Below are 13,474 nucleotides of genomic sequence, written 5' to 3'. Positions count from 1 at the left end.
TGAAACATGGTGATCCTGTAGTACATTAGCTGTCATAAAACTAAAATCACCACATGCAGCACCTGCATTACAGGACAGGCAAAGGGAGTGCAAAGTTGTTTTATAAATTTTGTAAATTTAACAATACTAAGTTCTGACAGAACAAAAAAAGGAAACATAGATCCTTATTATGAAGGAATAAATCTCACTCCCTATTAAGCAGAAATTACTTGTTTTGAACAGCACAGGTAATTTGATTCCAAAGGAGTTAAGACAATATGTATTACATCTCAATTTGAACTAGTCAAATTACAACAGCTAAGCAAGGACTTATGTATTGCTCTATGGGTTTGTTTTTAAAAACATTCTACAGGAGAAGAAAGGTATTTCTGCTTTCCAAGGAGCTTATAAAAATATCTGAAAGAATATTAGATGTTAATGTGACATTTTTATTTAAATAAAAATATAATTACTCAGTTTAAAAAAAAAAAAACAAACCCAACTCTCTCACATGCAGCAACTCGAAGAACAGTCTTATTAGTCACTGTAGAAAAAATTAATTTAAAGTATACTTTATATAGTTTCCCATTGCTTAATGGCCTCTGTATTAATCACAGGCATTCACAATACTCTCTGCATCCATTATACTCAAGACCAAGATTAATGCACCTGAACTTAGTCTAAGTGATTTTTTTAATCTCTACAGCAGCTTGGCAGGAACCCTACCTCAGCTGGGATGCTCAAGTCCTTTCCCTACGGAGGCCAGAGCAGGCTCCTGAGAATGCTGGTGGTTGTGTAAAGCTGATGCCTGAAGCATATCAGCCTGGATATGGGAGATGAACTTGTCCCATAAGAAGGTTTTCAGACTGTACCATCTCTCTAAATCAGACAATTGTGAGCAATAAACTCTTGGGAACTTCAAGGTAAAACAATGAAGAGGAAAGGGCCCAAGTAGAGGCAAGTTTACATTACAAAGAGATTGCAAACAGTCTGAAAGCAGGTAACTTTTGGGTGTTGTTTTTTTTTTTTTAGAGGAAACAACAGCCATTTTGGGACCTTCTCCTGTGGAATTTTTAAAGGGAAGGGAGAGAACCTTCACAGAAAGGAGACTTAAATTACTTCATCCTGAAACTCCTGTTGTTGGTTGAGAAAGCAACTGCTGAAATGAAATTAGAACTTCATAAATGCCACTGGAAACAAATGATCCAAACAGAATGTGCATGCATATGTGGAGACATGCACAAATCCCAGGAACTGTACTTTGCCAGCAGCCATAATGTTGCAGGAAAAGAGCTTATGGAAGGATAGTATGTGTTGTAACCTCTTCATAGTTCTATCACATACCTCCTGACTTTATGTTCACCAAGAGCAAGGATCTCTCTCTTTTTTCCTTGGCTGCTTTGGAAGGAAGGTGGCATTGACTCAGCTCAAAATTAAGAGGACTACAGTTAAGTCTGCACGTGTTTTGCAAGATGTGGGCAAGTAATGCCATGCCTGAAGGAGAAGTGAGGGGCAATGAAAAATGTACATATTCCACCACTTCCAGTGAGCTTCTGTGTAGTCTCCTTGGATCTCTTTGTATGAACTCTCTTATAGTTTCTGTACTGATCCTGGGCAGCTCACTGATCTTTGCTGTTTCTGCCTGTTATGTAGGACAGGAAAACAGAACCACCACTCTCCAACCTGCCTTTAAAATGTTCTTTGCCCTTTTAAGTTTTGAAAAGAAAACCTTAAAAAAAAAAAGATACCCAATTTTTAACCTCTCTTTTGCTGCACTGTGAGAATTCTGGAAGGATTCCAAGGCAGATCTTTGAGTTCCTCCTAAAAGACTGTCTTATATTCTAAAGAAAGATTTAGTCTGCCTTCAATTAAAAACATAACACCTCCAGTGAGTCAAATTAAAGGCTATACTAGTGCACCATTTCACTTCCAACAGCAGCCAGTAGCAGATGCTGGACAATACTAAACGAACAGGCCAAGCATGTAGTGATGCATTCCCTAAAATATTCTTCCAACCTCCAAGTAATTTGCGGCTTATGAACTTCCTGAACCAGAAGTCACATGTTCCTACCTAATAGCCATGGACACATTTTTCTTCTATGAATTTATCTAATTACTCTTTGAATCCACGGATATATTAGCATCCACAATATCCTACAAGCAGTGCTGTGGCTTGATTTTGTGCTTTCTGAAAAAGTATTCTTCCTTTGTTTTTCTTGAACCCATCACCTGAGAGTTTCATCTGATGTTTCCAGTTCTGAAACTGGTACAGACAATGACAAGTCACTACTCTTCTTTGTGCTATTTGAAATTTTATAAGATCCTATCATACACTTACCTCATGTATTTAATTTCTTCCTGTACCTTTTTCAATGTGTCTATAACATTGAAAAGCTGCTATGGAAAGTGTACATTGCCTCACTGTGAAGTGTACACAGATATGGAGTAGAATCCCAAAACTACAATTCTCCTTTTGGAATTGTGACCAGTGAGCTATTATTTGGTTTTGTAAGTAAACCAGGTGTAGTACTTGGAAACTCACTTCTACTGACTTTCTCCAGAGGTTTGAGCAGTACTTTTCAGAATAAAGTTCTGAGATGAAAGTTTAAAGAAAATAAATAGAATTTTTCCTAAATGTAGACACAAGCGAACTACAGAAAACAAATTCACATTACAGAATTAAAAAAAAAGACATACTGAGATAAACAGGGCAAAAATGCAAATTCATTTGCATTTCTTCTGTTTCTTCTCCACCTTCTCAAAACAGAAACTTATCAGAAATTACGATTAATGTAGTTGCTGGTTAAGAAGGGCAAAGTTATGACTGATTTAAACCTTAACGAAATAGTAGTTACAGAATGCGTAAAAGTTTGTCACTACAGTTCAACTAACCTTGAATTATCTTTTATTTTATGAAATGTTAAGGCATAGTCAAACACAACACAATTTGACTGGCTGTGTTAGGATCTCTCAATTGTAACAGACAGAAGCCTAACGGAAAGAATAGTGCATAAGCCATTTAATTATCCTAACTGGCCTTCTCCCAGGATTTGACAATTCTCAGTGACATTAGAAAATAGATTTTAAAATTTATTCTACTCTTTTTCCAGAGTAATACAAGCACTGATGATCATTATCCAGCAACTGGGACACTGCTAAACTACAGTCCTGAAGTTGCATCACCCATTACTATACTTACATCATGCTTTACAGAAGACCAGTAAGCAAACAGCATGAATTTTGAGCATCATACTACATTTTACTGGATCAAAGAAGCTTTTTCCAAACTTAGTAACTGTCAATTATCTGTTTTATGCTTCATACAATACATTGTCCTTGCCCAGTACACCAGGCCGTTCTCTTCCCATTCAGGAAAAAAAGAAATCCAGCACTAGTGGCTAACAAGAATAATTTAACTTTGTCCTTCTCCCCAAACACTGTCCTTTCAAGAGGCTCCTTTGCAATGCTGTATTATAGAGAAGATTATTATCTAGCTATGTAAATTGCTTTCCAAATTGGTCTGACTTCAGAATTCACTCTTTCTTTTTTCTGCAACACTACGCACTGGAGCTGCTCATGATAGTGAAGCACTGTCATGACAATTTGGTGTTTTCTCTTCTAAGAGTCTAAGATTCTCTTAATCACCATTTTAATTCTTAGACGACAGTTGGCTTTTGCTGCTACACTAAAACATCATGGATGGAGAAAACATCTCTCAGTGTACCTTGGCTGCATATTGCTCCAAAGCACTGATGGTGTCTGGGTCGATGGCAGCATCCCCTGTGTGAAGACCTGCCACTGTGCCATCAGCCTGAATGGCTAAAATGGTATCTGACTGTGGCATTTGCACCGTGTGGTGGATGTAGGCAGTGGTTCCATCCTCCAGCTGGACAGCTTGTAATGCACTCTGGTCATAACTGTCTGAGAAAGGGTATTACAAAGTGTTAGGATTCTAAAAGGAACAGCAATGTCTGTATGTTACATGGGAAACTACTGCTCTTTAGGAAATGTCTCCTGAAGTCATAAATACATATGAAATATATGAGAAATATAAACATTTAAAATAACATTATGAATAGCACTGAGAAAATTTTTTTCAAGACAATACCTCCTATAGTTTTATTTCTGCATTTATGATAGTACAAACAAAAATTTATATTGGTCTTTATTTACAAAGGAAATGCTTTCCATTTCATATCCACTCACAATAAAAGTAGCATGTATTGATGTCAATACTTCAGATTTTAGAATTTGTAGATCTGATCATTTTAAGAACAGAATCATGCAAATATGCAAAGAAACACATAAACTATATCATTACTTTTAACAAAAAAATTCTTTATTACATTCTCTCCTCCTGGTATTGTCACACTGGTTTAAATAGACCTAAAATATATACTTGATCACTTTTTCTAGATAAGTGGTATTATTTCCAGGACTAGTATAATCATCTTCTACAGAAACATAAGTTTTCATTTGGAATAAATACATTTGCATTCTTGACTGCCAGCTGTCACATTTTCTGCCCTACTGTCTAATGGCAAAGTCATCAATAGCATGATCTTTAAAATGTAAGCCAATCTCTACATTCTTTAGCTCAAGCAGGATTGACCGATTCTTACCTAATTCTTTCTCTTCCATTTTCACATGCAATTATTGCTGACATCTGTAAAGGCCTTACATTCTCTACTAACATGACATACACTTACTCTAATGTGACCCTGGGTTAAAAAAAAATGTGGAATATGCTGGTTTGGATTCTGTTTACAACTGTTATATGAGACCCAAAAAGCGAACCGAACCAGTCTCATTTCAACAATTTTCAGATGTCACAAAGTAAAGGCAACAAGTAATTTACAGTGGGAATCACACTACCTACCCTGATAGTTTACAAGAGTATCATATTTGATACTGCTGAAGTTCTGTTGAACACTAATGTAACAAATCACACTTGAAAAAAGGAAGTTACCTTTCGAGGTGTGATGAATAAATGCCGTAGTTCCATCTTCCAGCTGAACTGCCTGTCCATCTTCCAGGCGCAAGCTGTCCCCTGTTCACAGAATTACAGAACTTCAACAATAGTCTGAAGAATACCTTAGTTGGAAAGATTAAACACTAAATACCTAGGATTACAAAATACCTAAGATCTCTTCATGACTGTTTCCATTACAATAAGAAATCAAGCTATTATCACGACTGTTAATTAATTGATATCAATATTTACCAGTAATACATTATTTTATAACATATTTCTTGTATTATTGCACTTACTGCTTTTAGGCATAGGTACATGTTGAACATAAGCAGCAGAACCATCTTCTAATTGAATTACTTGGCCATCCATTAATTTACCATCTGAAATATATAGAATATTTTTAAGAATTCTAATTGTCTAACACAGTTTAAACACACAGTTGATAGATACTTTCTGGATTAAAATATAAATAAAATATTAGCAAGAAATAATGTTTGGTAAAGAGTAAGCACAGTGTGACTGTATGGAGGTTTTAAAATTCTGGAATTATAAAAATGGAAAAGGTCTGCTGTCCTGCCCAGTAGGCAGAATGTTAATATTTCGGTTTGAACTGTAAAGATCACTTCACTTTTGTTTGATTTATATTCTGAATTTAATTTTTGCATCTTATTAGTAGCAGAAAAAAATAATTATTTTATATTATTACTGTAATACCTGTAATTTCCAACTGGAATTGGAACTTCATAAAATTGTACAGGTTTTCCCTGACTTTAAACTCCAAAGAGAGGGCTAAAAAGGGGATACCATTTCAATACTCATCAACTTCCAGTCCTTTACATACCTTTAGAATTGTGCTGTATGTAAGCAGTGGAGCCATCAGCCAGGGTAACTGCTTGCAAACTTACACCTTCCATGTTTTCTAAGTTGTCCCCATCTGGCAGTGAAAAAAATTTCAGGTTCACTATAACCAGCATCAAACCCTAGAAATCTCAACTTAAAGATCTCCATAAATTATTACATCCCCTTAAAGCATACTGACATCAGAAATAATAATGGCAAGTAGTTCTTACTTGCCTTCTGGTTTTTGAACCTTGACCACATATTTGGGTCATATGTTCAAGATTTTGCTCTGTAAACGTGACAGCTAAAATGTTATTTTCCTTAACTAAAAAAATATACAATGACACAAAATAAATAACTACAAATTAGGCCACAAGAGTTAACAATTAAATAACAATATATATACTTGTATTGATCATTTTGTTTTGTACAACACTAACTGTCATTGATACACACAAAACTATTTAGATTAAAATACGAGAAAGAGTTTGTAATCATGTATAATCATAATAAAGCTGTCAGAAAACATTAAGTTTAAGCCAGTCTCAGGTCATTAATCTATTTAAAACTTGTTTAATACACAGATATAAACTGAAGTTACAAAGTATAAAACAGTACGACTATACTGAGAATAAAGTCAGATTTTATGTTTTGCATTTTGGCACATTTACACTTCTATTAATTAAGAGACAATCTCCTTTCAGAATTAAATTAGTGGATCTCAGTTAACTATTGTCTGTAAGATTTTTCATTTCAAATGCACATGAATTTTAGAGTTTTATCTGAGTTTCAAAGAGGAAAGACACAATAACGTAGAGATATTTTAACCTGAAGGTTCACCTTGCACAGCTACAGCTTCTGTTAGACACAGAGTCACGTGCTGGGCCTCCATTCCTCCTCCAGAAAATTCAGTCATTCCCTGAGAGTCTCGATTTATCTGAGCTAATAACATTGTCTACCTAGAAAGAAAGCATTCACAAAATAGAAAATTTAAATACAGAACCAGAACCAGTTAATCCCAGTTTAATGTGATTTTTATACAGCTGCTACAAATATTTTGTTATGTTTTACATAAAAAAGATGCAAAGAATTATTGACTTACTTGGAAAATACTTCCAAGGAATAAAAGTTATCTGAAATAAGTAAACATTACCTCCTGCATTAACTAAGCTGTTAAGGACTTCAGGTAGTAGTTACTAAATTATAGTGCATCCACCACATTTAGATTTCAGTTAAATATAAATTATTTAGCCAATGTAGAAAGAGTAATGGTGGTAATGACGGTATAAGTAATGATATCTGTTTGTCCCCAGAATTAAAATATAGCTGAAAATTCACCCACGGTCACCCCTGACAACAGTGGACCTTTACCTGCATAAATTAAACATCTCTCCAGTGCCAGATAGAAACTAGCACACACTGGGAAATGCACACTTCATTAGTAAGTCTAACAGAATGATCCAGCTGTTTCCCTAGACTTTTCAGAAAGGCTTCTGTTTAAATTAAAAAAAAAAAAAATCTGTCCTTGAAAATAGTGAAGTATCTCATGATGAAATGTGTTACTTAGACAACAGCATAGTGACTAGGGAGTGACTGCTCTATCTCACAGAACCAGATATAGCCATCCCTTTGGATACTGATTTTTTTACCCAGGCATGTTTCAATATGTGAGATTTATAAGTTTACTGAACCTGAAAGGCTATTAAAAATTTTCAGTATTACTAAATTAAGAAGCTATAAAGGAAATATACAACATTGCATTCTGCTAACTCAGATGTTGGCTTTAACCACAGGGAGAAAAAAAACTTGACCACACATAAAACCGAGTTCTGCAAGCCCTTTAGTTAATAATGTGACATCCACTTAGATGTGGATGAAAAGTGAGGGGAAAAAAAACATCACATGGAACTGGAATCTAGGCTACAGAGCATTACATTCCCCCCTCTCCAACCTCTTGGTAGTCGAGAGTTTTTCTTACAGTAAGAAGCAGTTAGATAATCTCACAGAAAGGTTACAGATAAACAATCACAGCTTTCAATCCTACTATGGTTCTATGACCTGCTGGTTTATAATTCAAGGCTGAGAAGAATAATCTAAGGTTTTTAATTTACTTATGATTACATTTCTAAGTAACTAAACTATTTTTAACTCTCGGAAATCTGCCCTTGGATAATTCATCAACAGTCTCAGAGACCACTGAGAAAACCATGCCTATATTGAAAGTAAATAAGGAATGCAAAATTAGACCATGTAGGTACTCCAGCACGCCTGCAGTATTTAAAAGGTCGGTACACTCATTTAGTAGTTGAAAGTTATACCCAAGTCATGTTTTCCAAATACATCCAAGTGTACATAGTGAGCCAGACTATTTCCTAGAGCTGCAGGCAGCTACCTCAGTTTCTTAGCCTGAGCAGAGGACAAGCAGAGGCACAAGCAGCAGCTCTGGCCACGTGAAGGGCTTCAGCCAGGGCTGAGCACAAATCAGTGTGTTCCCACAGCCCAAACCCCGCTAACTTTTAATGTGCTGTTACACCAAGTACACCAAGTGGAGTCAAAATCCCCTTGGCAGGTATGAGGATATTACTGACAGCATATGTAACTGTTAAAGAGCCCAGTTAATGGAAAAGATAGAATTTAAAAAAGAAAGTAGAAAGAAAGGGTACCTTTGAGAAGGTTTTAAGCCTCCTGCTTTCGTGTGCTACATTGAAAATCATACAAGAAAAAAACATGACTAATGATCAGTTTATCAGTAAAAAATATGCCTTCCAAGATTAAAATCCTCCATAATTTCTACCTGGAACATAAAGAAGATTAAAATACTGGTTTGTAATATGGAATTTGAACCTGGAATAACTCTGGCATTGAAAAGAAGATACAATTAAGATAGAAACCAAAATATAATTCAAAATGGGTGTGAGAGATTTTTTTAACATCCAAGAGAAGATGGGTAATTCTTCCCAGCATCCTTTTCATGAAAAGCTTTTACAGAAAATGAGGCCACTAAAAGAGTTCTAATACAACCAAAAAAGAGCCAGTGCAGAGAAGTCATCCAGACTAAATCACATTTACACTAGATGCTTCTGAAGAAAATGAAATATTAAAGTGTTTTTGGATACTATAATCTAAGGGACAAGGAATTGTATGAGGACATAAGAGATCCTGAGTTCAACCTCTTCCTCTGCGATCTCCACATCAGTGCCTTTGGACAAGTAACTTCTTTCCTTACTACTCATGACCCCCAATCTCAAAATAGGGAGAAAATACTTAAGAAGCACTTTGCTTGCAAACTAAAAATGGGACAACATGCTGTAGCCTAACCAGAATCAGCCTAACCAGGCACTGAAGTGGCCCTACTCTCAGCACTCATGTATTATGTAGCAAATAAGATCAGAGTACTGATGCAGTTAAAAAAACTAGCAGCAAAATGAGATTTATTCCAGACCAGTCTGAAGGACTGATTCTCTGGAGTACTGCCAGCTTGTAGGAAGTTAAATGAAGTAATTATGGTATTATACGCTAGTGGTGCACAGAGGGTCTGGTCTGTCTTCTTAACTGCTAACAGAGGTCTGTGGTGTCAGGATTTTCCATTCACTGAATCTTCAGGACACCTCATGGAAGCAGGTTGCAAAAGAGCCAGACCATTTCACACAGCAAAGAAAGGCTACACAACCACTGGTTTTGACTAGAACTGTACAGTGAAACAATTCCAGCAGGGACTGCTCCTCAAAGGCCTTTCAGCTCAGGTAAGCCTGACGAGTATTCCTCCAGGGCTTAGGGCTCTTCTCTCACCTCTGGGGCAGCAGTGAGGAGTCCCATCAACACAGACAGCTGCACAGGTCTGACAGAGTCTGAGCAGAACCAATGGCTTAAGGGGTGAGTAGCTATTTTGGAAGAAATCTAATACAAGATAAATTCAAGGGCTGAAGGAGCAATAGTATTTGTCTAAATTGTTTCAGTGTTTGTTACTGTAGCATTGCTGACTAACAAGTATCACACATTTGAAAAGAACCAAAGTGAACTGCTGCACACAGAGCAATGTCTACTATTTTCCTCTATTCCACATGATCTGGACAATCACTACCATCTTACACAGTAACTTACACAGACTGTATTGCTGCTTTCTCCCAGTTTTAGCTACTTTAAATGATCCCTTCCAATATATCCTTTTCCCAATCTTCAGTCCTTCCACTAAGTTTCTTACCCTCAGCTCCATCCCTTCTCCTTGAAGTACTAATTTCCTTCTTCAGTCAGTCTTACCATGATACCAAATTTTCAGGACATCCCTCTTCCCAAATATAATCTCACCCTTCTTATCAGAACAATCTAAAATACTCCCATGTCCACACCAGCTCCTTCTGTACTAGCCTCCAAGTCTTCTCTTAGTGCTGGTCTGTTCTACATGCCCATCACAGCACTGTCTATCACCTTCCTGCCTCTATGATTTAAGAGATTTCATGTTTAGACCCACCTTGGAAGCACATTCCTCATAACAGGCTGGAGCACTGGAACCCTCCCAGACAGCAACTCCCAGCTCTCGCTCCCTTTTTGGTGACAGCAGTTTTGCTCTGTCACTGCTGTGCAGGGAGGAGAACCCTCAGCCAAGAGTGGGTGTGCTGCTCCCTTTCAGCCTCTCTTCCTTCTCCCCAGTGGAGAACACAGACTAACCAGACAGGGCTATGAGCTCTGAGAACAAGGAAAGATGTAAAGTTGGCCTGTAGAGAAATGATCATCCTGTCAGAGATTGCTGCTACAGCATTATTTTGTAAGAGTGGTCAAATACAGGAACAGATTGCCAAAACAGGTTATGGGCTCTCCATCCTTGCAGGTGTTTAAGACTCAACTTGACACAGCCCTGGGCAACCTGGTCTAATGAGATCTGCCTCGATCAGGGCAGATAACTTCTGGAAGTCCCTTCCAACTTTAACTGCTCTAGGATAATTTTCATAATGCACACACTTAAAACAGTATCCCCATTCTGTTGGTATATCATCCACCCTCCTAACATATTTTAATTTGCTTTGTTTTTTCTAAACCAGTCTGTTTTCATCAAACTCGAATCTCTTCCCTTACGTCCACCTCAGTCACTCTCTTCCACCCTCTTTTCCCCTAACTGGCTTATATGCTGCTTTTTCCTGAGCTTCCAGCATATCTGTCTCCATCCTTTTTCCAATCTGGATCTCACCAGCCTTTTCCCCCTAACCCACCTCATTGCTTTTATTTCTGTGCATTTGCATCACTAAGCATTTTTCTTTAAACCTGTCAGAAGTTTTGTCTGCAAAAATCTGGGAAAATTTCCTTTACCCACTGCAAATACTGCAACTCATTAGTTGAAAAACAGCTGAAAACACCCATTTTTAGGTAAAGACAGGAACCCTGGGGTGCAGCCTGTGTGGCAGCTCAGCAAGATTGATGCATATGTGTTCTGCTTAATCTTAAGAGCTGTCCTACAGAAAAGTACAGGCTTAGTCATGAAGTACTCACTGAAGTGAAAATTTGAGACTTGACTTCCTGAACTCTGTTGCAAATCTTCACAGACCATACTCAAGTTGCAATTTTCAAAAGCACGTTAATGGTATTCAGGAAGACTTTCACAAGGACAGTAACACATCTTGCATTCCTGAAACAATTAGTCACCAAAATACTCCTATGGTATTCATGCAGAGAAAATCTTACCATTCTTTAAGGTGGTTAGAATACTTCTCAAAAAAAGTCAGCCCCAAACAAAGAAGTTAGACTAAAAATCTCTGAACTGCAAACAGTGTCTGACAGAAGGAAGCAACAGCCAGTAACCCCAGTATAACACTGACAGATTAAGTGCACAGGGACAATTTTTATTGAAAAAACCCCCAAACCACCAAAAAAACCCAAACCACCCCTTTCCCCCCTGCAAATTAGCTGAACAGAAAAAACTGTGAACTCAGGCACATGTTAAATTCTCAACACTCAGGGGAGGTGGTTAAAGTATTTTTCATGAAGACTTCATCAAGTTGCCCATCTAGAGACCACCTCTTATATTTTTCCCCACTAACACTCAAATAACATCTGGGTGCCATCACTTGTTTTGGAGAAAAGATGCAATGTTAAAAGAGTGGTTTTTACGTAAACTCAATTCAGCAACTGGAAAGAGGAATCTCCACTAAAACCAGGAATCAAGCAACTAAGACACAGCAGGTGGACTCAGGCAGCTAAAAAGTGAGGGAAGAGCTGGAAGAGAGCATGGCTGCCATGGAGCAGAAAGGGGGCTCGGGGCACTTGGGAACTCCAGCAGCTGAGAGGAAGTACTGCATGGGAAGCCCCCAGTGAAACTGAAAAGTAGCAGGAATTCATCATTTAAAGAATGACTATATCACTGCATGGCTGGACAAAGGAAAAAACCTGCAGTAGCAGAAACTCCTTAGAGAAAAAAAGATGATGCTTAGAGGATAATTAACAGGAAATGGAATAAAGTTTGTAATAGCAGTCATGGAAAACTTACTGTTATAAAGTACAATCTTGAATGTGCGGAAAGAACTGGGAAAGACAGACAGGAAAAAAGCTACTCCAGACATTCAGTAACTTTGTCATTGTTCACTCCCATCGCGAAGACAGCACTGAGAAGTTTGAAATAATACCCACTTATTTCATTTTAAAAGAAACATCACTTTTATTTTTAATACACTTCTAAATAATGTACAAAACCATTGTAGTTTTATAAAATTTATGAAAGTAGCAAATAAAAACCAATCAGGAAAAGTAAGACAGCAAATGACACATAACTTCATAGTAGTAGAACTTTCATTAAGAAATTTTAGAAAACAGCACTCCCATGTTTGACAAAGCTGGATCCCAAAATCAGTTCAAGTATGTCAGCACAGTAATGTAATCAAGCTTTTTCTGAATTGGATACTGGCTGCATTAGGGCCCTTAACAACTGACATGATTGCAAATATCAGTAATTTCACAAAACTAGTCAAAGTAACAAACATTTGTGAAAAACCAAAATTAGTACCTACAATTAACAATCTGGTCAAATACACTTCAATCGATAATTCATATGCAGTATAGCCTTCTAGGTCTCAATGCAAAAAATGTATGGCATGGACTGGAAAATTGCTTGTCCACACAAAGTTTTTTTAGAGGACCCAAGAGGACTTTCAGCATTTTTTTTTTACTAATTACATGAAGTCATTTGTCACCTATAAGCTTAGAAATACAAACACAGGAGAACTAAAGACTTCACAATCTTACTTCTGTTCCCCTATGTACCTTTATGTTAATCTTTTCCAGTATTACAGGAGAAATCTGCAGCAGGGTCAGAAATGAAATCTAGATCCTGTGGGTGCTTTGAACAAATGCTTCAATAGACATGGATTTCTGTTTTCATCAACAGCCCTTACCTTTTCCAGTACTTTACCACTGCACTGAAATATTGGGGTTTATGCTGTAATCATTCAGATTGACTTCCAACAAATAAATATAACAGACTGTTTAATGTCAGGTACTTCTAAATATTTCTCATATAATCTCAGTGTCTTTTACTGTACCTTCTCCAGTCTTTTGTAAATGCAAAACATAATTAAACATCAGTTTCCACCACATTAATCATCCACATGAAAAAAAAGAAACGAGGCTGAAACACAGAATAAAAACCTCTACTACGGAATCTGGTAACAATAGTTGGATTCAGGTAAAGGGGCAAGA

At 37.0% G+C, this 13,474-nt stretch overlaps 1 protein-coding gene across 5 annotated transcripts in view; it reads right to left on the bottom strand.

Annotated features, from left to right (window-relative positions):
* ZNF143 (zinc finger protein 143) overlaps nucleotides 1-13,474 on the bottom strand; it is a 39,251-nt gene that overhangs the window by 19,853 nt on the left and 5,924 nt on the right. For 2 of the 5 annotated variants that reach the window (XM_017810306.1, XM_017810315.1), the window contains exons 2-6: nucleotides 6,623-6,753; nucleotides 5,796-5,888; nucleotides 5,251-5,334; nucleotides 4,949-5,029; nucleotides 3,704-3,900 (exon numbers count right to left, since the gene is read on the bottom strand). In XM_017810306.1, the coding sequence (XP_017665795.1) occupies nucleotides 3,704-3,900; nucleotides 4,949-5,029; nucleotides 5,251-5,334; nucleotides 5,796-5,888; nucleotides 6,623-6,746 (579 nt within the window). In that variant the 5' untranslated portion in view covers nucleotides 6,747-6,753. The remainder of the gene's footprint in view (nucleotides 1-3,703; nucleotides 3,901-4,948; nucleotides 5,030-5,250; nucleotides 5,335-5,795; nucleotides 5,889-6,622; nucleotides 6,754-13,474) is intronic. The other 3 variants (XM_017810325.1, XM_017810333.1, XM_017810342.1) reach the window with 3 other exon arrangements.

The sequence above is a fragment of the Lepidothrix coronata genome, unplaced genomic scaffold, assembly GCF_001604755.1.
Source record: "Lepidothrix coronata isolate B3197 unplaced genomic scaffold, Lepidothrix_coronata-1.0 Scaffold1, whole genome shotgun sequence".
In the NCBI taxonomy this organism is placed as follows: domain Eukaryota; kingdom Metazoa; phylum Chordata; class Aves; order Passeriformes; family Pipridae; genus Lepidothrix; species Lepidothrix coronata.
This window is presented reverse-complemented; position numbering and strand designations above follow the sequence as displayed.